The sequence below is a fragment of the Scyliorhinus torazame genome, chromosome 11 (assembly GCF_047496885.1).
Source record: "Scyliorhinus torazame isolate Kashiwa2021f chromosome 11, sScyTor2.1, whole genome shotgun sequence".
NCBI lineage: Eukaryota > Metazoa > Chordata > Chondrichthyes > Carcharhiniformes > Scyliorhinidae > Scyliorhinus > Scyliorhinus torazame.
In genome coordinates this window covers 10,254,838-10,279,239 of record NC_092717.1, presented here as the reverse complement: position 1 = coordinate 10,279,239, position 24,402 = coordinate 10,254,838, and the positions used below count along the sequence as shown (strand labels likewise).

The 24,402-nt window shown below is 46.0% G+C and overlaps 1 protein-coding gene across 1 annotated transcript in view; it reads right to left on the bottom strand.

Annotated features, from left to right (window-relative positions):
• fam91a1 (family with sequence similarity 91 member A1) overlaps positions 1-24,402 on the bottom strand; it is a 75,004-nt gene that overhangs the window by 28,438 nt on the left and 22,164 nt on the right. Inside the window, exons 4-11 of the mRNA XM_072466947.1 lie at positions 22,482-22,539; positions 20,535-20,602; positions 20,094-20,207; positions 17,412-17,502; positions 14,996-15,058; positions 12,684-12,790; positions 11,148-11,186; positions 9,602-9,714 (exon numbers count right to left, since the gene is read on the bottom strand). Of these exons, the coding sequence (XP_072323048.1) occupies positions 9,602-9,714; positions 11,148-11,186; positions 12,684-12,790; positions 14,996-15,058; positions 17,412-17,502; positions 20,094-20,207; positions 20,535-20,602; positions 22,482-22,539 (653 nt within the window). The remainder of the gene's footprint in view (positions 1-9,601; positions 9,715-11,147; positions 11,187-12,683; positions 12,791-14,995; positions 15,059-17,411; positions 17,503-20,093; positions 20,208-20,534; positions 20,603-22,481; positions 22,540-24,402) is intronic.

The following is a 24,402-nucleotide window of genomic DNA, read 5'->3' as shown; positions in this document are numbered from 1 at the left end:
AGGGTAGATGGATTGGCCACGTTGAATTGCCTCTTAATTGGAAAAAATGATTTGGTACTCTAAATCTAAAAAATAAATAAATAAAAATTTTAAAATCCAATATGGAATTCAGGAATAAAGATTCTACTGAAAAGTGTGTCAAAAATGTGGAATTCTCTGCCACAAGTGGCTGAGGGTGATGAATGTTGGAATTTCAGCCATATTGGATAATAGTTATTTGGTGCAGTTAAGGGTCAAGAAGCCTGAGTTAGTATTTGACTGCTGCCGTCATGTTTTGAAAAAAACCTCTAGTTTGAAAGACAAAAGTTTTTAGGAGCCATGGGTGCAAATAAATTAAGCTTGGGCTAATGAAGTTTTGTTTGGATTTAGGGGATTCTCTGTGGAGTTAATTAGATTTCAGCTTGATAAGATGTTGCTGTCACTGGGTGGAGCGGAGTTATCAGGCATTTTGCAGCAAGCAAGTTCAGTGGAGTTTTGGATGAAGCTGTGAACAGAAGTCAAGTAGTTTGCTCTCTGCGGTTCAGCTAAAGATAGATCTGCAGACATATTAGCAGTCTTTCAAAGCAGTTCAGACTTGTCGGAGTAGAAGATGGGCACAACAGCTTCTGGAGAAACGGAGCCGGAGTTTCTGCATGGTTCTGACAGGATTAAGGTCTTTTCTTTAAAGCAGTGTCGAAAGATCTCTCTTTCTCAAAGAACATCTCTGTGAAGCAGGTATTCCTGGGTGCTAATGGTATTTTAACATTAAGATTGAGAGCCAAAATGTTTTTTCTTCTTGTTTGAGTGGGAATAAAGATAGCAGTTAAGGGTATTATATTCACTGTACCGAGTAGCATTGTTTAAGGAGTAATTGAAAGTTATTTTCTGGTGCGACATTAAAGATATTTTAATACTGCGTTAGTAATAAAGTTTGTTTTAATATACCATATCTCTATTTCTTTGTGAAATCACTCCTGGAGCGAGGCATCCTTTCCTCACAGTTTTGCACAATTAAAATAAAATATTGGGGTTTTTAGCCAGTGCCCGAGCCACTGTCAGGGTCTGATCTGGGATTATAATACAGAGGCAACTGCACAAATGCATTTAAAAGGAAGATAGATAGCTGCATGTGGAGAAAGGAATATTGGGCTGTACAGTGGCGGTGGTTAGCACTGCTGCCTCACAGTACCAGGGACCCAGGTTCAATTCCAGCCTCGGATGACTGCGTCTGTGTGGAGTTTGTACATTCTCCCAGTACCTGCGTGGGTTTCCTCCGGATGCTCCGGTTTCCTCCAATGATGTGCGGGTTAAGTGGATTGCTCATGCTAAATTGCCCATAGTGTCCAACGGTTAAGTGGGGTTATGGCATTATAGGGATATGGTGGGGGAATGGGCCTAGTTAGGGTGCTCTTTCAGAGGGTTGGTGTAGATCCAATGGTCCGAATGGCCTCCTTCTGGGCTGTAGGGATTCTATGATTCTATGAATAGATGGATCTGCTGATGGGACAAGGAAGAGTAAATCAAGTAGGGGAGGCTGGTGTCCAGCATAAAACCTGGCACAGACAGATTGGTTTGAATGGCTGGTTTCAGTTCTGTGGCCAGTGGAAAAACAATAAAACTCTCTCAAATTTGAGACAGAGAGGCACAGGGAGAGGGAGAGGCACAGGGAGAGGGAGAGGCACAGGGAGAGGGAGAGGCACAGGGAGAGGGAGAGGCACAGGCAGAGGGAGAGGGAGAGGCAGAGGGAGAGGGACAGGGAGAGGGAGAGGCACAGGGAGAGGGAGAGGCACAGGGAGAGGGAGAGGCACAGGGAGAGGGAGGGAGAGAGAAAGAGGGAGAGGTGGAGAGAGGGGGGGGGGAACAGAGAGGGGAGAGAGAGAGAGACAGAGAGAGAGAGAGAGACAGAGAGAGTGAGAGAGACAGAGAGAGAGACAGAGAGAGAGACAGAGAGAGAGACAGAGAGAGAGACAGAGAGAGTGAGAGAGAGAGAGAGAGAGAGACACAGAGAGAGAGAGAGAGAGACACAGAGAGAGAGAGAGAGACACAGAGAGAGAGAGAGAGACACAGAGAGAGAGAGAGAGACACAGAGAGAGAGAGAGAGACACAGAGAGACAGAGAGAGACAGAGAGAGACAGAGAGAGCGAGACAGAGAGAGCGAGACAGAGAGAGCGAGACAGAGAGAGCGAGACAGAGAGAGAGACAGAGAGAGAGACAGAGAGAGAGAGACAGAGAGAGAGAGACAGAGCGAGAGAGACAGAGACAGAGACAGAGACAGAGACAGAGACAGAGACACAGACAGAGACACAGACAGAGACACAGACAGAGACAGAGACACAGACACAGACAGAGACACAGACAGAGACACAGACAGAGACACAGACACAGACAGAGACAGAGACAGAGAGAGACAGAGAGAGACAGAGACAGAGACAGAGACAGAGACAGAGACAGAGACAGAGACAGAGACAGAGACAGAGAATCAGAGAGAGCGAGGCAGAGAGAGCGAGGCAGAGAGAGCGAGGCAGAGAGAGCGAGGCAGAGAGAGCGAGGCAGAGAGAGCGAGGCAGAGAGAGCGAGGCAGAGAGAGCGAGGCAGAGAGAGCGAGGCAGAGAGAGCGAGGCAGAGAGAGCGAGGCAGAGAGAGCGAGGCAGAGAGAGCGAGGCAGAGAGAGCGAGGCAGAGAGAGCGAGGCAGAGAGAGCGAGGCAGAGAGAGCGAGGCAGAGAGAGCGAGGCAGAGAGAGCGAGGCAGAGAGAGCGAGGCAGAGAGAGCGAGGCAGAGAGAGCGAGGCAGAGAGAGCGAGGCAGAGAGAGCGAGGCAGAGAGAGCGAGGCAGAGAGAGCGAGGCAGAGAGAGCGAGGCAGAGAGAGCGAGGCAGAGAGAGCGAGGCAGAGAGAGCGAGGCAGAGAGAGCGAGGCAGAGAGAGCGAGGCAGAGAGAGCGAGGCAGAGAGAGCGAGGCAGAGAGAGCGAGGCAGAGAGAGCGAGGCAGAGAGAGCGAGGCAGAGAGAGCGAGAGAGAGAGCGAGAGAGAGAGCGAGAGAGAGAGCGCGAGAGAGAGAGCGCGAGAGAGAGAGCGCGAGGCAGAGAGCGCGAGGCAGAGAGCGCGAGGCAGAGAGCGCGAGGCAGAGAGAGCGAGGCAGAGAGAGCGAGGCAGAGAGAGCGAGGCAGAGAGAGCGAGGCAGAGAGAGCGAGGCAGAGAGAGCGAGGCAGAGAGAGCGAGGCAGAGAGAGCGAGGCAGAGAGAGCGAGGCAGAGAGAGCGAGGCAGAGAGAGCGAGGCAGAGAGAGCGAGGCAGAGAGAGCGAGGCAGAGAGAGCGAGGCAGAGAGAGCGAGGCAGAGAGAGCGAGGCAGAGAGCGAGACACAGAGCGAGACACAGAGCGAGACACAGAGCGAGACACAGAGCGAGACAGAAATTCTGTTCAGTCCTCGTGTACGAGAATAATTCTCAAAGATGACAGTTTTTTAATAAGGCACGGCAAAAGGAACATTAGCAGAGTGGGAGAGGGTGCAAATTTCTGAAAAGTTTGAAACAGTGTCCGATAATACTGGAAGAGTCAGACAGTTTTTAAAATATCATTCAGTAGGCTAGAAGGCACTGTTTTAGACAAAATAACCAAGTTAAGGATATCCTGAAGTGGCATTTGGCATTGCAGGCTTCCATCTGAAGCTTAATAACCATTTGATTCAGTGGCTTGAAAACTCAGTTACAGCATCCCACATCAGAAGGAACAATAATTTTGAATTTAAAAAAAATATTACTGCTGCACCTGTGGGGAAGAAAACAAGCTTTTGTCCCATAAAGTCAGTCATATGGAAAAATAAGATTTATGGTCTTCAATCCAATTGTTTTATCGTATAATCCCTACAGTGCAGGAGGCCATTTGGCCCATTGAGTTTGCACCGACCCTTGGAAAGAGCACCCTACCTAAGCCCACAGCCCCACCCTATTCCAGTAACCCAGCAACCCATCTAATCTTTTGGACACTAAGGGGCAATTTAGCACGGCCAATCCACCTAACCTCTTTGGACTGTGGGAGGAAACCAGAGCACCCGGAGGAAACCCACGCAGACATGGGGGGGTGGAAGGTACAAACTCCACACAGTCACCCGAGGCCGGAATCAAACCTGGGTCCCTGGTGCTGTGAGGCAGCAGTGCTAGTCACTGTGCCGCCCTGAAGGTAGACAACAGCACTCGACTAGCATGAGCCACCAGGACTATTAGCTTTGCGAAGGACAATCACAGGTATATCAGGTGCTGCTGGCAAGGGTTGCCACACTTAAAATGCGACTTTCCAGTGACACGTCACACTTGGGAGTCTTCAATGCAGGTGGTGTAGTAGCTCATCGTTTTTAATATGCATTAGAAACACTTCTAAATTAGTAACTTGCCAACAATGTTTTTTTTTTAAAATTGAGTCAACATGTTGCTCGGTCTCAAATTTCCAGATTAATAGAAGGTTTTAGTTTCTCACCTATTTCTTTTTTTAATAATATTTTATTGAGGTATTTGAAAATTTCTATAACAGTAACATAAACAATGACATCCACATGGTAAAATAAACACTTTTCCCCCCCCCCAGCCCAATCTTCACACACCTCAACCATACAACAACAATCCGCACCACCCGTGTTTTTAGTACCGTGGACATTGCCTCAGCAAAATCCTGCCAAAACCCTCTACACTTCGGGCATATCCAAAACATGTGGACATGATTCGTTGGGCTTCCCGCGCACCTCGCACACCTATCTTCCACCCTGAAGAACTTACTCATCCTAGCTGCTGTCATGTGTGCCCGGTAGACTACCTAAAATTGTATTCGGCTAAGCCTGGTGCATGATGAGGAGGTATTAACCCTGCTTAGGGCATCCGCGCATAGCCCCGCCTCTATCTCTCCTCCTAGCTCATCCTCCCACTTGCCCTTAAGCTCCTCCACCGGGGTTTCCTCCGCCTCCGAAAGCTCCTGGTAAATATCCGATACCTTCCCCTCTCCCACCCAGGTACTGGAGACTACTCTATCCTGTATCCCCCGTGGCAGCAGCAGCGGAAACGCCGGCACCTATTTTCTCAGGAAGTCTCGCACCTGCAAATACCTAAAACCATTCCCTGCTGGCAATTTAAATTCAATCTCCAAAGCTTTCAAGCTGGATAAGCTCCCGTCTATAAATAGATTCCCCATCCTTCTAATTCCTGCCCTGTGCCAACTCCGGAGCCCGCCATCTAGCCTACCCGGTACAAACCTCTGGTTATTATAAATGGGGGCCAAATCGATGCTCCCTCCACGCTCTTATATCTGCTCCACTGCCCCCAGATCCTCAGAGCCGCCATTACCACCGGACTTGTGGAGTATCGGGCCGGCGAGAACGGCAGAGGTGCCGTTACCAATGCTCCCAGAATGGTGTCTTTGCATGACGCCGCCTCCATCCGCTCCCATGCCGAACCCTCCCCCACTACCCACTTCCTAATCATGGCTATATTAGCCACCCAGTAGTAATTGCAGAAGTTCGGCAGCGCCAACCCATCCTCCCCCCCGACTGCGCTCCAGCAACACTTTCTTCACTCGCGGGGTTTTACTCGCCCACACAAAGCCCGAAATAATCTTCTTCACCCGCTTGAAAAAGGCCTTAGGGATGAAGGTGGGGAGGCACTGAAAGACAAATCGAAATCTGGGGAGGACCGTCATTTTCACGGTCTGTACCCTCCCCGCCAGTGATAGCAGGAGCATGTCCCATCTCTTAAAGTCCCCTCCCATTTGTTCTACCAGCCGGGATAGGTTTAACTTGTGCTGTACCTCCCATTCCCAGGCCACCTGGATCCCCAGATATCGAAAGCTCTTCCCTACCATTCTAAGCGGCAGCTCTCCCAGTCTCTTCTCCTGACCTCTGGATCGCAAACATCTCACTTTTCCCCATGTTCAATATGTACCCTGAAAAATTGTCAAATTCCCCCAGGATTTGCATTACTTCTCCCATCCCCTCCAACGGGTCCTAAATGTAAAAGTGCAGGTCATCTGCGTAGAGCGAGACCCGATGCTCCATCTCCCTCCCCCCAAAACCAGCCTTTTCCAGTTCCTAGAGGCTCATAACGCCATGGCCAATGGCTCTATGGCTAGAGGAAACAGTAACGGGGAGATGGGGCACCCTTGCTCGTCCTTCGGTGTAGTTTAAAATACCCCAACCTCAGCCGGTTCGTACGCACACTCACTACTGGTGCCTGATAGTGCAACCGCACCCAGTCAATAAAGCCCTCACCAAATCCAAACCTTCCCAGCGCCTCCCACAGGTAATTCCAGTCCACCCAATCAAAAGCCTTCTCCGCATCCATCGCTGCCACCACCTCCGCCTCCTCTCCTTCTGAGGGCATCATAATAACATTTCAAAACCTTCGAACATTGGCCTCGAGTTGCCTGCCCTTAACAAATCCCGTCTGGTCTTCCCCTATCACCCCCGGGACACAGTCTTCTATCCTTGCGGCCAGTAGCTTAGCCAGCAGTTTGGCATCCACATTCAGTAGAGAAATCGGCCTGTATGACCCGCATTACTCCGAATCCTTCTCCCGTTTCAGGATCAATGAAATCGAGGCCTGCGACATTGTTGGGGGGAGGACCCCCTTCTCTCTTGCTTCGTTAAATGTCCTCACCAACAGTGGGCTCAATATCTCTGATAACCTCTTAAAGAATTCCACTGGGTAGCCGTCAGGCCACGGGGCCTTGCCCGACTGCATGCCCTCCAGCCCCTTGATTATTTCCTCAATCTCAATTGGGGCTCCCAGCCCCTCCACCAGGTCCTCCTCCACCCTCGGGAACCTCAACTGATCCAGAAACTGCCTCATTCCCTCCACCCCAGCCGGGGGTTCCGACTCTCATAATTTACTATAAAAGTCCTGAAACACGTCGTTCACCCCCGCTGGGTCCAGGACAGTACTACCGTCTCTACTCTTTACTTTACCTATCTCCCTGGCCGCCTCTCTTTTCCTGAGCTGGTGCGCCAACATTCTGCTTGCCTTTTCCCTGTACTCATAGATCGCCCCCCTTGCCTTCCTCAACTGTTCCACCACTTTCCCTGTGGTCAACAACCCAAATTCCGCCTGTAACTTCCGCCGCTCCCTCAGGAGCCCCGCGTCCAGGGCCTCCGAGTATCTCCTGTCCACCTGGAGTATCTCCTCAACTAACCTGTCCCTCTCAGCCCGTTCCACCGTTTCTCTGTGGGCCCGTATTGAGATTAATTACCCGCTGACTACTGCCTTCAAAGCTTCCCAGACCATCGCTGTAGAGACCCCCCCCCATATCATTTGTTTCCAGGTAGTTCTGGGTGGACTTGTTAACCCGCCCACAGATCGCTTTGTACGCTAGCAACCCCACATCCAGTCTCCACAGCGGGCGTTGCCATCTCTCCACACTAACCCGAAGATCCACCCAGTGCGGGGCATGATCCAACACTGCGATTGCAGAGTACTCAGTATCCACCACCTTCGGTATTAGCGCCCTGCTCAGAACAAAAAAGTCGATGCGAGAGTATACCTTGTGGACATGTGTAAAAAAGGAAAACTCCTTTGTCCTCAGCTGTGCAAGCTTCCATGGGTCTACTCCCCCCATCTGTTCCATAAAACCCTTCAATTCCTTTGCCGCAGCCGGCCTCCTCCCTGTCCTGGATTTTGACCGGTCCAATTCCGGATCAATGACTGTATTGAAGTCCCCTCCCATGATCAGGTTATGTGACTCTAAGTCTGGGATCTTACCTAACACCCGTCTCATAAGTTCCACGTCGTCCCAATTCGGAGCATATATGTTCACAAGTACTACCCGTACCCCCTCCTGCTTCCCACTCACCATCATGTACCTACCCCCCTTGTCTGACACGATTCTCCCTGCCTCGAATGCCACTCGTTTGCTGATCAAGGTTGCTACACCCCTGGTCTTTGAGTCCAGTCCTGAGTGGAACACTTGGCTAACCCACCCCTTCCTCAATCTCGTCTGGTCTGTAACCTTTAGGTGTGTCTCTTGTAGCATTGCCACATCCGCCTTCAGTTCGCTCAAATGCGCGAACACGCGAGCGGGCTTCCAACCCCCCCCCCCGCCCCCCCCCCCCAACCACGACTAGCCATTACCCTTTTTAGGCCAGCCTCGAGCTCGTGCCCAGCAACAACACTAGAAACCCAATCCCCCAAGTCAAGCTCCAGCTTAACACCTGCTCACCCCCCACGGCCCTTCCGTGAGTCAGCTGACCCATGCTGACTTGATAGCGCCCACCCCTGGCACCAAGCAGTCTGTCTTCCTATTGTTCTCTCCTCTCTCCCCCCACATGAATAAACATTTTAAAAGCATCACATTCCCCAGTAAACAAACATCAGAAAAAACTGTGAAGCAGTCACTTTAGAAAAATAGTCACCAAAAAGCAGAACCAAATTCAAAGCCCATCCCTCCCCTCTAACAAGGTCCCTGCAAGACAAAGCAACCTTTAACCATACACACAGCTCATTATTTCACATAGAGCTACTTAAATTTATATAATCCAGCACCACAAATCGCCGCCACAGTACTTCTCCAAGGCTTAAGTACCTCTTAATTCGCCTCCAGCTTAATTTCTTTAATAAAGGTCCATACTTCGTCTGGCGTTTCAAAGTAGAAGTCCCATTCTTCATGTGTGACCCACAAGCGGGCTGGGTACAGCATCCCGAACTTCACCCCCTTCTTAAAGAGGGTCGTTTTTGCCTGATTGAACGCAGCTCGCCTCTTGGCCAAATCCGCTCCCAGGTCCTGATAGATGCGCAACTCACAGTTCTCCCACTTGCTGTTCCGTTCTTTCGTGGTCCATCGTAAAACGTGTTCCTTGCCCATGAAACAGTGAAAACGTACCACCATGGCCCTCGGCGGCTTGTTCGCTCGGGGCCTCTTCACGAGGGCTCTGTGCGCTCTGTCCAATTCCAGGGGCCGAGAGAATGCTCCAGCCCCCATCAACTTCTTCAACATACCCGTCACATAGGCCCTCGCATCCAATCCCTCACTGCCTTCAGGGAGGCCAACAATTCTGCCTCCTGGACCTATTCTCCAGGTCCTCCAGCTTCTCCTGCATTCTTTTCTGGCCGTCGTTCATCATCCCCACCTTGCTTTCCAGCACGGTTATATACTCCTCATGCTCGGACAACTTTTGTTCCACCTCCCGTGTGTTTCCTGATTCTGAACTACTTGATCAATCAAAGCCTTAATCGGGTCCAGCGTGTTCTTCTTCAGTTTGGCGAAGGAATCCTCGAAAAACTTAACCAGCTGCTCCGTCGACCACTGTGCCGTCTCCCCGCGGCCCTTGCTCTCCGCCATGCTGTCCCGTGTTACCAGCTCTACTTGCGTCTCCCTTATAGGACTTTGCCGTCTCACACGGCCACTTGTGGTCCAATTCTCCATACACCGGAGGGGGATGTCTCCTTACTGTCTCACTCTTCACCGATTTATGCCGTAAAATCCGAGGAAAACCGGGGGGGGGTCCAAAAGTCCGTTACAGGCGGGAGCTATCAAATGTGCGACCTACCCCTCTATGGCCGCCACCGGAAGTCAGTTTCTCACCCATTAAGCTTAAAAAATTCACAAGCTACAGCTATGACCCATATAGATGGAGTGAGAATGTCTCCACTTACTTTAATCTGTTGACTGATGGAACATTCTTCCATGTTGGGTGAAGCTGCTCTGCATTTATCACTTGTCCTTTTCTGTGCGCAAAGCCCAGTCGACAATACATTGACACTGCATTCTAAAGAGACAAAATGAACTCCAGAATTATGTCCGCCAGCAATGATGTTGCACAAAATTATTAAATATATCTAAAGGACATATAGGAGCCACATGGTTTTGCAGTGAGTGATGAGGTGACGGTGCTCACATCTGATCCCTTAGAAAAATGCCACAAAGATCGAATGAGCTCTGCGGCGTGGACTTCATCTCTTCTGGCATAAATTTCAATCTGGCGATAGCTACCGCGGTGGGGGGGCTCTCTTGATTTCAGCAACGGTGATGTCATCAAGCGGGGCAATCATACTGAAGAATTCTCACAGACAGTAAGTCAGGAAAGATTGGACCATACCCATAGGATTAAGGAAGAAGTTGAAACAACAGACATCGTTGTGAAATCTGAATTTCCAAGAAATTAGTAAAATTCCAGAATACCGTGTAACTGAATGAAATATTGTCATGACATTTTTATGATCTGGGGAAATTTGAGATTCCACAGCTATGAAATCAGATTTTCAGGGCCAGAGTGGCTGCACACCAGAAATTATGACTTCATATGCTGTAAAAAAAAAAAAACTTGGTTACGTCTCATTCAACAAGATATCACTTTTTCAAGGGTTGTTAACACTGAGATAAGAGGTGGAAATCCACAAAAATTCAGTGATTTCTAGATGATTTCCATCTGGGAAGGTTTCAACCCCACACCCCGTGGGGGGAAGCAAGGAATCAGTGACAAGGTTTCTGGGTTTAACTGTGGTGTGGCTGCTCAAAGCTCCTGTCAGTTTCGGAGAGTAATGGCAGAAAACGTAGATAGTTTTAGCAGAATTCAGGGCACAGTGTCATGGATCAAATGTAAGGAATTACCAATGTGGATTTGTCACATTGCAATTGCCTCCTCCTGCCAGTGACAGCGCTGCAGTCACCCACTGGCGTAATTATAGCCTGACATGTTTTACACAAGCAGTTTCCGGTACAAATGTGGGCTCAGATATGTTTAATGGTTAAGGTTAACTGGAAATGTTGCCACTGTAAGGTTTTTAATATATTACTAGTATAATCTCTGGTCTTGCTTGGAGTGTGTCAGAGTATTCAAAGTTTTATCATAGTACAGGTGCTTGAATTATGATGTAGTGGGTAACATCAGGGACATGAACTCAGGGTGGATAAACAATATTTCATTCAATTACACGGTATTCTGGAATTTTACTAATTTCTTGGAAATTCAGATTTCACAACGATGTCTGTTGTTCAGTGGAAAACAAAGACATAATATAATTAGGTTGAACAAACTTTCTTGCATCTACACTTTTCTTCCGTTTAGCATTTTGAAATCTCACGTCATTTTGCTGGAAAAGTAACGCAACAACATAAAACATCACAAGCCAAAAGTGGGGACAACTTTAAAAAAGGTTTAAGATACAATTACCATGTAAATTTATAAAGCAGCATACGTACCTTTACAAGGGACAGATCTATTTCCAGCACATTCGCCAACTGCAAAACATTAAACAAGTCATTACATTCTTCAGAGAGATGCACTTTCTCTCTCACAAATATTAATAAAATATCGGCTCCTGAATGTTTTGAAAAGCTTGTTCCCACCCACATTGATGGCCATTCATCAACCTTGTAATCACCCATGGCCACTCTGTCCCATGATCTCTCAGATCAGGCCATGACCCACCTTTTCCTTGTCTCCACCCTGCCCAAGCAAACTCATTTCTGTATGTATTTGCCCTTGGAGAAAACTCTCCAAGTCACTTACGACCGCACTTCCTAGGAATCCCAACTGCTCAGCAGTTTATAATGTGTTTAAGAAGCTCCAGTAAATCTCGTCACTTTCCCTGCTCAAGAGGAAATAGTCTCATAGAATCCCGAGAGTCCAGAAGGAGGCCATTCAGCCCATCGGGTCTGCACCAACTACCCGAAAGAGCACCCCATCCAGACCCACTTCCCCTCCCCATCCCCAAAACCCTGCCTAAGCTGCACATTGCTGGATACGAAGGGGAAATTTTACCAGGCCAATACACCTAGCCTGCACATCTTTGGACTGTGGGAGGAAACCGGAGCACCCGGAGGAAACCCGCGCAGACACTGGGAGAACGTGCAAACTCCACACAGACAGTCACCCAAGGCCGGAATTGAACCTGGGAACCCTGGCACTGTGATGCAGCAGTGCTGACCACTGTATCACCGTCTCAACTGTCTCCAAGTCATAACTAGAATTTCCCATCTTTGCCATTACCAGTGCTAACCTGCGCTGTTCACCAACTATGACTCTTAATGTTCGGTCGATAAAGCAACACAAAACTACACAAAGTACAACTATAATTTTCGCAAATTTCACAACTCTTCTACTCTCTACTTTTCTTCCCCCCAAATGCATGGCCTGGTTTCAAAACCTGTGCCGGATTTTGCTATTTTTCTTTTCCTTTCGGCTGGCACAAGTGTATTTAATTTCTAGTGTGGGACTTCAAAGGAAAAAGCTGCTTGTAACACAAAACAAACTCAGATGGTGTGAACATTTCAGGAAAGAAAGAAAGGTTATGCATAAAGGGTCTTTTGCAACCTCTGGACGTCCCAAAGTATTTCACAGTCAATCCAGCAGGTCTGAAACTTGGTCACAGTTGCAATGTTAAGAAACACAGTAGCCAATTTCAGTACAGCAAGATCCCACACATAGCAATGAGATCATGACCAGGTAATCTGTTTATCCTGAAGTGATGTTGGTCAAGGGATAGATATTCTCAAGGACACATTGAAGCACTCCCTTGCTCTTCTTTCACATAGGACTGCGGGAGATATTTTATGTCCACCTGCTGGGGCAGGCAAGGCCTCAGTTTAATGTCTCTCCTTTACCCTCGACAGCTCAGCACTCTTTCAGGAATGAAACCTGTCTGCATGCGTGTTTTCTAAAAACTGCTGCGACTGCTTGTTTGCACTGGTTCAGAGAATACAAAGAACAACATTTATTTTGTTTGTCCCCCCTACCTCTGCAACATTGGTATGCTCATCGATAGATACAAAAATCTTGTAGAGAAGCGTTTCAAAGTAATCACCTTGGACCCGGTTCATCACAAAACCCTCTAATGGCGGAACTAAACATGAAAGGAAAAAACATTTCAAGTTGAATTTTCCAGGATTTATTTCAAGCTTAAATAGTCACCTGATGGCACAGAACTGGGGGGCAAAAGAAACATGCTGTCGAAGTTTTCAACCTTACATTCATCAGGACAGATGCAAGAATAGCAAATCTCAAAACAGAAACAATTTATAGGGCATAGTTCCCTGGTGCGCTCTCCAAGGCAACTCCTCAATCAGCGTCAACTTACTAAGCAGACACCACCCTTTTCTCATGCAATACACACTACTGCTCCTTTTGAAATTTAGCATTCTTGCATTTGTCCTGATGAGTGCAAGACAAAAAGCATCAACAGCATGTTTTCTTTCCCAGCAAAGTTTAAATAACTGAAATACTACATTTGCAATTTACAATTACAAAAATCAGATGTTTCCTCACAGGGAAGGGGCTTCCTCAATCGCCCCTCTTTATCCACAGTGCACAAAGCAACATCACGAGGCTAAGTAACCAATTATCTGTCACAATTAATTCATTACCCTTTGTCTCCTGCCATATTGTGTGCCAAAAATATTTACGGAATCTTCCCATAAAGGATGCAACAGTTTCTGCTGCTACCACTCCCTGTGGAAAAACATTCAACAATATTCCAAGTACAGACATTTCTCCGCACTACGAAAACGTTAAACTGGTAAATTTCGCTGTCAAGGTTGCAGACTGAATAGAGGCGCGCTTAACAAAGCAATCCACCCAATCTGTATTTATGTGTGGAGGAGATCGCCCTGTGAGCAGCGAATGCAATATATTGCGATAGCTGTACCACAAAGTAAATCACCATTTCACCTGGAAGGAGCGATTGAGGTTCCAGAGGGTGGGAAGGTAGGTGGTGAACAGGCAGGTGTTGAATCTGCAGCACAGCTGGGTGGGTGCACCAGTGCCACCAGGAATGAAGGAGGAGTGGGGATCTCCCATCAACAGAGCCAGCAGGGTGAGCCACATTCTAGGAATCTACCCATATTTCTCTGACACATTTCCAGAAGCTTTCTGCCGTAAACAGATCGCGCTGCCTCCCCTCCCATCTTTTGTATCATTTCTTGTCACATTACCACCTCCTTCTTGCCTTGCATCAAAACCATTCACTTCTAACATCTCCCAGCTTTTAAGACTCATCGACCTGAAACGCAACCCTGGTTTTCTGTCTCTCACTCTCAACCACTAATGCTGCCTGACCTGCAGAATGTTTTGCAGCATTTCCTGTTTTTAATAAGACAATCAGCAATGTTTGATGCTTATTAGAGGAATAAGTCTCAACAACTACCCACCAATCTTCAGCTCCTCTTCAAACAGTGCCGTAACCTCTTTCACATTTAGACAGGAGCTCAGTTCAACCCTGAATCAAATGAGGGACCTGGTGGCCCCACCTCCTCCCACCCTGCCTAAAACACTGCAACACTTCACTGAATCGGCAGCTCGGATTATGGGTTCACAAGAGAGGCATGAACCAAAAGCTTTCTGACTCAAGAGGTGAGATAGTTACAAAATGGACAAAGCTGACACTTTACTGAATTTAAGTAATGTATATGCTTAACAACGTTTGTTTTTAAAATGTCAAAATAGGGACTCAAGTTGCTGATTGAGAAGATTCCAAAAGTAACGAATGTCATTCCCAGGTTTCTAGCTTAACTGATATTAAACCATTCACTTCCTACAATGGACTTTTACCAAACAAAGTCACTGGATAACATAAAATGATACAGAACTGAAGACTATTCAGCTCACTGTGCCGGTGCCAGCTCTTTCTCCAATCGCTCCACCCCTTGCAGCCAAATCCTTTCTTTTCAAGTACTTAGCCAATTATTTTCTGAAAGTTATTCCTGAAACTGCTTCCACCATTCTTTCAGGCAGCGCATCTTAGATCTTAACTCACTTATGCATCCATCTTCCGCTCCCCCCACCTAGTCATTTGCCAATTAAATCGATGGCCACTGGTTATCGACCATTCTGCCGGTGGAAAGATTTTCTCCTTATTCTCATCAAAACGCTGCAAGAGTTTGAACTCTTTCAATATTTCCCTGAACCTTCCCTGCTCCAAAGGAAAACAATCCATGCCTGTACCAGTGCTTAAAATAGGGATTCATTAATTCATACATCCACTTGGATCATAAATTCTGGTAGATTTGGTCACATTAGGATTGTCAACTCGAACTTCAAAGAAACTGCTCACCTGCTATGCAGCTGTCATCTGATATTGGGACATCAAGGTAAATGAAGCCCTTGTTATATAAACCTGCAGTGCAAGAGGGAAAGCAGATCAATTAAGAGCAAACAAAAAGTATGAACTCGCCTTCTTGAAAAACACAAGCTTTGGTAAAACGCACACTATTAATTCAGCAATTTTTGAATTAAAAATGGTGAGGATTTTTAACTCCGAGAAACTGAACAGAGCTCCAACTTTTGAGCATTTCAATTGGGTCCATCCTGGTAAGACACACAGCAAAGCACCTTCTACTCTTCCCCAAAAATCTGATTACACCCCACTTTCAGAATAGCAGCCTTTCCTGTATCATGGGCACAACTTTCAATCTCCATCGGTTACCTTCTGACTTTGACAAGCAGGTCAACGTAATATCAATCACTGCTAAAAGAGGGACACATTAGCTCATGACCACGCTATCACACCATGAAGGCAAACACAGAAAAGTAAAATATTAACGGTACAGAAAGAGGCCATTTGGCCCTCGTGCCTATGCTAGAAGTACATGAGTGAGAATGGAACAGAAGGCTATGTGGATGGGGTTAGATGAAGGACGATGGGAAGAGGCTGGTGTGGAACATAAAGGCTGGTACAATCTGGTTAAAGCAAATGGCTGGTTTCAGTGCAGTACACACTTTGTAACTTAGCTGGAAACTCCCAAGTTCGTTTCTCGTAGGATTCCTACAGCTAACTGGTAAACAAGACCTTTACCCTACAACACGGTTAAACAAAACAAAACCCAACTCTGGTAGATACAAGGCAAGGTTTATGCTGGGGAAATAGTTTCCTTGCAATGCCAGTTAAATGCAAGAGTCCTGCGTAAGTCACCCCAGAACATAATAGATGCAAGTTCATGGCACAAAACACCCCATAGTTCTGCATTAATCGGTGGCCTTAATCAGAGATCCTACAAAGTGCTATCACATGGGTGGGAAAAACTGTGGGTTAAAGCACATTTCTTAGAAAACAGTCCTCTGCATCGGATCCATATTGTGACCCAACCCAAGTCGCATTCAGATTTCTAGGAACAGGGGACTTGACAGGGTGGATAATGAAAGGATGTTTCCCCTTGTGAGGGAATCTAGGTTTACAAATTAGAGGTCTCCCATTTAAGACATAGATGAGGAGAATTTATTTTCTCACAGAGGGTCATTAATCTATTAATCTCTTCCCCAGAGAGCAGAAGTTGGGTCATTGAATATATTCAAGGTTGAGTTATGATAGGTTCTTGATAAACAAGGGAGTCAGTGGTTATGGGGAGAGGGAGACAGGTAAGTAGAATTGAGACCACAGTCAGATCACAGGTGATGTTATCGAATGGTGGAACAGGCTCGAGGGGCTGATTGGCCTGTTCCTATTTGCGTTTCAAGGAGCTGTTAGCTGGCAGGCAGATAACAAAGGAGTGTGGTCATAAAAGGCAGATGCTGCTTCAGTTATGTGTCAGCCTAGATAACTTCCACCTACAGAAATTTAAGATTATGAAATGCGCGAGAGGAAGGCCGTTTCAGCTTAATGCCAGAAATTGGTGGCGTCGGCTTACACCCTGCTCAAATCTTACTCTCCCTCGGTGAGCTTAATAGGCAACCAGCAACAAAGTCATGTTAAACTTAGATTGAACCGTAGTTACAACACATTTTGAGAACTGTACACAATTCTGGTCTCCATGTTCTTAAATAATAAGGATATAGACACTAGAGAAGGTGCAAAAATCAGGAAAGATTAACAGTTTCCACTCCATTTCTCCAGAAAAGAGAAGACCATGGAGCGACCCGATTGGGGTTTTCAAGATTATGAAAACAATTGATAAACATAGAGAAGATGTTTCAATTGGCAGATGAGACCAAAAACTAGGGACCATGAATGTAAGATAGTCACTGATAAATCCACGACTGAAATGAAATGAAAATCGCTTATTGTCACAAGTAGGCTTCAAATGAAGTTACTGTGAGAATCCCCTAGTCGCCACATTCCGGTGCCTGTTCGGGGAGGCCGGTACGGGAATTCAGGAGAAACCTTTTTACCCAGAAAGTAGACCACGCTACCCCAGGGAGCAGCTGAGGCAAGTGGCATAGATCCATTGAAGGGCAAACTTGATACACATGAGGGAGAAAGGTATAGAAGGGTAACCACTGCGCCTCCCCAACCACTGCATTTGAATTACATGAACAAGGATCGCTAAATCTCTATTGATCATAACTGTTGATAGTTATTTTGTCATTTGAAAAGATTACTCCAACTCATCCCTTAAGTTTAGTCGAAAATGGATGACAGCACACTTGGCTGCTTTGAAATCTATTCATCCCAATCTTACCCAGTTTGCGGATGACTGGGCCATTTAAGGTTCAGCAAGACAGTTTTTATTGCAATGTCAATCCTAAATACTCACCGAGAACCACGTTGTGTTCCAATATTCCAGCCAGCTGAGGTCCCAAATCAATGATTTTATCAATAGAACTCTTCTCGGGCCCTGAACAAATCTAGGGGCAATAAGACAGCCATTCTCAAAACGCTCTCAAACAGAAAATATTTTTACAACACTACAAAGTTCAGTTGTAATGTCCTTAGTTGTTAAGTGTCGGCATTGTTGGATTCAATAATAACCTGCTCACGGATGCTCAGTTTGAGTTCCGCCAGGATCACTCAGCTCCTGACCGCATTACAGCCTTGATTCAAACATGGACGAAAGAGCTGAACTCAAAGAGGTGAGGTGAGAGTGACTACCCTTGACATCAAGATGGCATTTGACTGAGGGTGGCATCCATGAACTCGAGCAAAACTGAAAATCAATGGGAATCAGGGGGGCAATTCTCCACTGGTTGGAGTCATACTTGGCACAAAGGAAGATGGTTGTGGTGGTTTCAATCATCTCAGCTCCAGGACATCACTGCAGGAGTTCCTCGGGGTAGTGTCCTGGACTCAACCATCTTTAGCCGCTTCATCATTGACCTCCCTTCCATCATAAGGTCAGAAATGGGGATGTTTGCAGAGGACTGCACAATGTTCAGCACCATTCGAGACTCCTCAGATACTGAAGCAGTCCATGTCCAAAGGCAGCACGACCTGGACAATATCCAGGCTTGGGCTGACAAGTGTGCCACACAAGTGTCAGGCAATGACCATCTCCTACAAGAGAGGATCTAACCATCGCCCCTTGCCATTCAATGGCATTACCATTGCTGAATGCCCCACTATCAATATCTTGGTTACCACTGACCAGAAATTGAACTGGACTAGCCATATAAATACTGTGGCTACCAGGGCAGGTCAAAGACTAGGAATCCTATGGCAAATAACTCATCTCCTGACTCCCCAAAGCTTGTCCACCATCTACAAGGCACAAGTCAGGAGTGTAATGTAATACTCTCCACTTGCCTGGATTAGCGCAGCTCCAACAACACTCAAGAAGCTCGACACCATCCAGGACAAAGCAGCCCGCTTGATTGCTACCCTTTCAATATACATTCAATCCCTCCACCATCAATGAACAGTGACAGCCATGTGTACCATCTACAAGATGCACTGCAGGAACTCACCAAAGTTCCTTCAGCAACACCTTCCAAACTCACGGCCACTACGCATCTAGAAGGACAAGAGCAGCAGATATCTGGGAATACCATCACCTGGAGGTCCCACTCCAAAGTCATTCACAATCCTGACTTGGAAACATATCACTGTTCCTTCAATGTCGCTGGGTCAAAATGCTGGAACTCCCTCCCTAACAGCACTGTGAGTGTAACGATTCATGAAGGCAGCTCACCACCACCTTCTGAAGGGCAACTAGGGATGGGCAATAAATGCTGGCCTGACCAGCGATACTCATCATTTCCCATAAATTAATTAAGACAAATACCACACCGATGTGGAAGTAGGGTCTATCTGCAATCTGGTTTGATGGACAGTCATGTACACCTCAATTCAGAACTAACATTGGAGTTCACAGAATCTCTGCAGTGCAAACGGAGGCCATTCGGCCCATCGAGTCTGCACCGACCCTCTGAAAGAGCACTCCACCCAAGCCCACTTCCCCACCAGATCCCAATAACCCCTTAACTTAAGCTACACATCCCTCAACAATAAGGGGAAATTTATCATGGACAAACCACCTAACCTGCACATCTTTGGACTGTGGGAGGAAACCGGAGCACCAGGAGGAAACCCACGCAGACACGGGGAGAAAGTGCAAACTCCACACAAACAGTGACCAGAGGTCAGAATGGTACCTGGGCCCCTGGTGTGCTGACTTATTAATCATAACTCGAGTTTGAACCACGTGGCGGTATCAGAAAGATACCTGGCGGCTCGTGAGCAAAGGTGACATAATCAGAGGTAATAAACTAAGGCTAAAAAGAGCAACACCCTCCACCCCTTTTTTTAAATTTAAAGCTGAAACATCCCATCAACAAGTCTTGGCCTTTCTGCTGACTTCAGATTCCGTGATTCACCTGGACCCTACACCATTACCCCAGCCTCCGAACAGCTTGATTTTCATTTTGAAGCCATTGAAATTAAAATTGTCAATCGCTCATCTCCTTCGCATACTCCCAATTATCTTCCTCCAAACCTGCACCTTTCCATTCCCTTCGATCCATTCCTCGCACGTTAGCAACCCCACTGACAAAGGGGAGGCTTTTGCTGTATGGGATAAAAGAGCCTATCGCTCGTCACTGCTGAATGACAATTCTCCAACAACGCCAGTCATCGCTACTCCGAGACACTATTACTAAACATTATTCCATCATTTCCCAGATTGTCATTGTCCTAATCACCTCTTGGAAATCTCTCTCCGCACCCACTCACAACCCCCCCCACCCCCCGTCATCAAACTCCGTCAACCAAACTCTCTCAGCCCATTTCTACCTCTTCCTCAAGAGACAAATTAGACAGCCCTGACAAAGCAAATGTTTCAGCCTACTTTTGTCTCACCAAACTCCGCTTACACTTTCCACAGCACTGCACAAGAATGTCAGTCTGGATTTTCACACTTTGGTCCAATTAACCACAATAAGTAGAGCATGAGAACTCATCTTATACAATAAATATTACTTTGGTCTGTTCATTGTAACATTACCTTGATATCATCCTCGGTGATGAAACCAGCCTGCACCACCCACCATGGCTCAATGGTAATTTCTACGGGTTTCACTGGTAGCAGGTCACGAGCTGTTTTCCGCCTGAAAAATTTCTGGGAAAATGGTTATTTTTCACAATTAGTGAATACAGTTTTCTCTGCAATTAAGAAAAGCCAACATAATCCACAAAGTACCTATGTTGGAGTCCCAACATACGTTTATTAGTCTATATCATACACAGAGTTCCATTGGGAGGGAGGGAGGTAGGGAGGGACAGACAGACAGACATACATCAGGGTGATATTCTGAATCTGGTCACCGTACACCCACGGATACGCAATACCAAGACAAGGTGCTCAATTTTCCAATACAAAAATCACACCGCTTCAATAAATGAACAATTTTACTTTCCTTCAATTGACAAAACAAATGGGACTCACTTTTGATGATCGACATTGATTCATGAGGTCAATGTACTGGTTCCTTCCAATGCCGAGAAGTCTCAGACCTTTTTACATAATAAAAAATAAGATCACACTCAAGAAAAAAGCTTCATTGCTCATATTTAATAGCTATTCCTCAACAGATAAGTTGCACACTCTTCCCTTTAAGCCAGCTCTGATGACTCAAGTTGCCGCAGCTTTATCATTAAAATTGTTAAATAAAATCCGCCACATTCCGAAAACCAAACAATGTGCATTTTTATAATGTCAACTATGACCCAGTGTTAAGGTTAAGAAACTACATGTAATCGATTAGTGGTAGAGGTGAAGTTTAAAAGTTAAATATTAATTTGTTTTCTTTTGTTTTAATAAAGTTTATTTATAAAGCCCTATTTAATATATTACTATTTTTATTTACTATTTCTGTTCTTTGTATCTCTATTTGTGTAAACACATCAAGACATTCCTGCTTCTGTCAAAATCAAATGATCACTTTAAAGATGCATCATTAAAAAATGGCAAAAAACTGTGTGGGCTGCTAAAATCTATGTGAGTGGTTAAATGACTGAATGTATTTTCACTGCAACAGATCTGTTTGGGCTCCACAATATTATCACTCCCGTAATGGATTGATCTTTCGGCACCGTCTTAAAACTTTAAAAAGTTACGCGTCTGGTTCAGTATTTACCCATTGTTGAGAGCTGGCCAGGCATCCATAACACTTGTTACCTTTAGCACAGTTGAACATCGCAAACCACTTCACAGGAGTTTCAAAACCAAGCTGCATTAGGAGATATTAGGTCAGGAGACAAAAGGTTTGTTCGAAAGAGGTAGATTTTATGCAGCGTTTGAAAGGAGGGGAAGAAATTCAGAAAAGTCTCAGGAGGGAACTCCAGAGTTTAGGGCCCAGACAGTTGAAGACATGGTTGCTACTGATGCAGCAATAAGAATTGTGGGATTTGCAAGAGGCCAGAGTTAGAAGGGTGCGTAGATCGCGGAGGATAATTGGTCTGGGAAAGTGTTCATGAAATAAATATGTAATTCAGACAGTTCTTAAAGAAACCAACATAGACCATGGACATTCCTTCCATTTCTTTTGCTTTATTCAGCAGGCACAAAGAAAGCTCTGGAAGATCACTTTTTAAAATCAGTAAATTTTGTTTACCGATTTCAATTACTTTTCTGAGCCGTTATCTCTCCAAACAGGACAACAGGTTTATAAACACAAAATGGTATTGTCCAGAGTGGATGTATGGGTCGGAATACTCTTTCCTTTCGCGCCGGCGGGAATCTCTGATTTTGAACATTCAACCATTTACTAGAGCCACAAAAACCTAAAAGTTAATGGACATCCGTGTTCCTCCAATCTTGGCCTCCTTCACAACTCTCATCCCCAGCTTGAATCACTCCACCATTGACAGCTAGTCCTTCAGTTGCAAAGGCCCTAATTGCCTCTCTGCCTCCCCACCTCTTCCAGTTGCTCCTTAAAACCTATGGCTGAAATTTTCCTCTCTGTTCCCACCGGCAGGATCTTCTGACCCCGCCAACGGCAACCCCCTACCAGGGGTTTCCCGGCAGTGAAGAGCACAAACAACAGGAAAACCCATCAACAGCGGTGGGACGGGAACAGCCTTGCCACCAGCCAATGTCGGGCCGCCTCTGCAAGACACGCCGTGGCTGGGGGGGTGGGGGGGGGGTGGATTCCACCCTGTGTCTACGACCAATCCTTTGATCAGCTGCTCCACCGTCTTCTTGGGTGGCTCGATGTCAAATCTGGTTTGACACTCCTGTGAAGTTGGGATGTTTTACTACATAAAGATGGTGTGTAAATTCAGGTTGTTGTTACTTGGGAGTTTAGTAGGCAGTGCTCTTCAGAGATTGGGCTGAAGTGCGCTCAGCATGATCAGTTTTATTCAGAGGACATTAAGCGTACGAAAGACTTACAATCAGCAGCTGTGAAGTTAGGTAATGAATCGTAACTCTTTTCACTGTTCATAATATCCTAAAAGAAAAAGAGGGGGAAAAAAGGAAAATGTTTTTTTTGGGGGGGGTTTTGCAAAACAAAATGATAGCTCCACTGGAGTCCAAAACTGAAGAGATGTTGCGGCTGTTGAACTTGTAATTCTATCCCTGCACAGGTCTATAAATCCACCCACAGGTTGCAATTAGGCAGCTTGCAGGTACCGATGCAGCTCGGCAACTTCTCAGTTTGCATTCACCAATTTTAACAGCAGCAGCTAGGGTTTGAATGTGCTCCAGCTGGTGCCGCAGAAGTTACACTAATTGTTTCCTTCAGGCTCCGGCTTTTGACTTCTGTTGTCAACCTCCCCAAAGGTCTGAACTTATGCAATTTTATCATAGAATATACAATGCAGAAGGAGGCCACACGGCCCATCGATGTCTGCACCCGCTCTTGGAAAGAGCACCTTACCCAAGGTCAACACCTCCACCCTATCCCCACAACCCAGCAACCCCACCCAACACTAAGGGCAATTTTGGACACTAAGGGCAATTTATCACGGCCAATCCACCTAACCTGCACATCTTTGGACATTTTGTATAAGATGGGAGGAGGCACCAAGCACGGAGAAAAATAAACTGACGGGGGCCAATAAAACATGGATTTTGGAAGATTATGCTGAGGGGGTAAAGCAAAGAAAGGTAAAAAGCAGGCTCATGTGGAGCTTAGATACATGGCATGGGCTGTCAGAAATTAGCCATATAATCTATGTAGAATTATACAACATAGAAGGTGGCCATTCGGCCCATTGTATCTGTGCTGGCCCTTTGGCACAGCTCTCAATTAACCCCAGTTACTACAGCCCTGAAAATCTTTAAGTTAGATGTTACGCTTAATCTTTCATAGTCAGCAGCTTTAGGGTGCTATGATATCAATGCATTAGCACAGCATGTAATGGTTAAAGACAGGTAACCAAAAGAAAACTATTTTTGCATGACTTAAGATTTCATTTCAGTTGACTTACTGAAGGTGGCCAATGTAAAAGGCTATTTTTGTTTCTCAAGCCACGCACTAACTAAGGGCAAGAAAGCAGCAGGCAAGCTGCACGCAAACCTTAACAAGTACTGCTCTTAATCAGGAATCAGAGTTGAATGACAATTCTCCAACACAATTTTCTTTTGCATGTGGTGAAAAAAATCTAGTAGCTCGTTAACAAAACTAATCGCTGGCCAATTCCCATGGTTAGAATTAGAGTGATCTGAGGTTGTTTGCGCCATGGTGCCTCTACCGCCTCCTTAGTTGGGCTGTCCAATTCGTCCAACCTGGGCCTAGCACTGTTAAAAATCTGGACTACAAGGAATGAAGCAAATAGGACAGAATCACTGACCACAACAGAAACAACTTTGGGCAGTGGATTCATAAAATTGTCCACAATTAAAGAAAATATCTTGCATTTAAATGGTGATTTTTACAACCACCAGACGTCGCAAAGCAGTTTGCCGTCAATAAACTACTTGTGAAGCGAACTGCTTCAAGATCACAAGAGTTGCTGTTTACTCACCAACTCATGCTCATTTCTTTTGCTTTGAGTTTTATTTAACACATTTTAATTAACACTACATATAGCATGAATCAGGGTCCTGCAAATAGAAAAGGTTCCTACCAACTGGCTATTTTTTTTTGTTAAATTCATTCTTGGAATGCAAGCACTCCAGTATTTATTGCCCAGCCCCGATTACTCCAGAGAAGGTTATGGTGAGCCGCCTCTTCTAATTGCTGCTGCCTGTGCGGTGTAAATACACAGGGTGCTGCTAGGTGAGGTGTTCCTAGGCTTGGGCCTAGTGACAGTAAAGAAAGGTTGATATACATTTCCAAGTCGGTTTGGTACGTGGCTCAGAGGGGCAT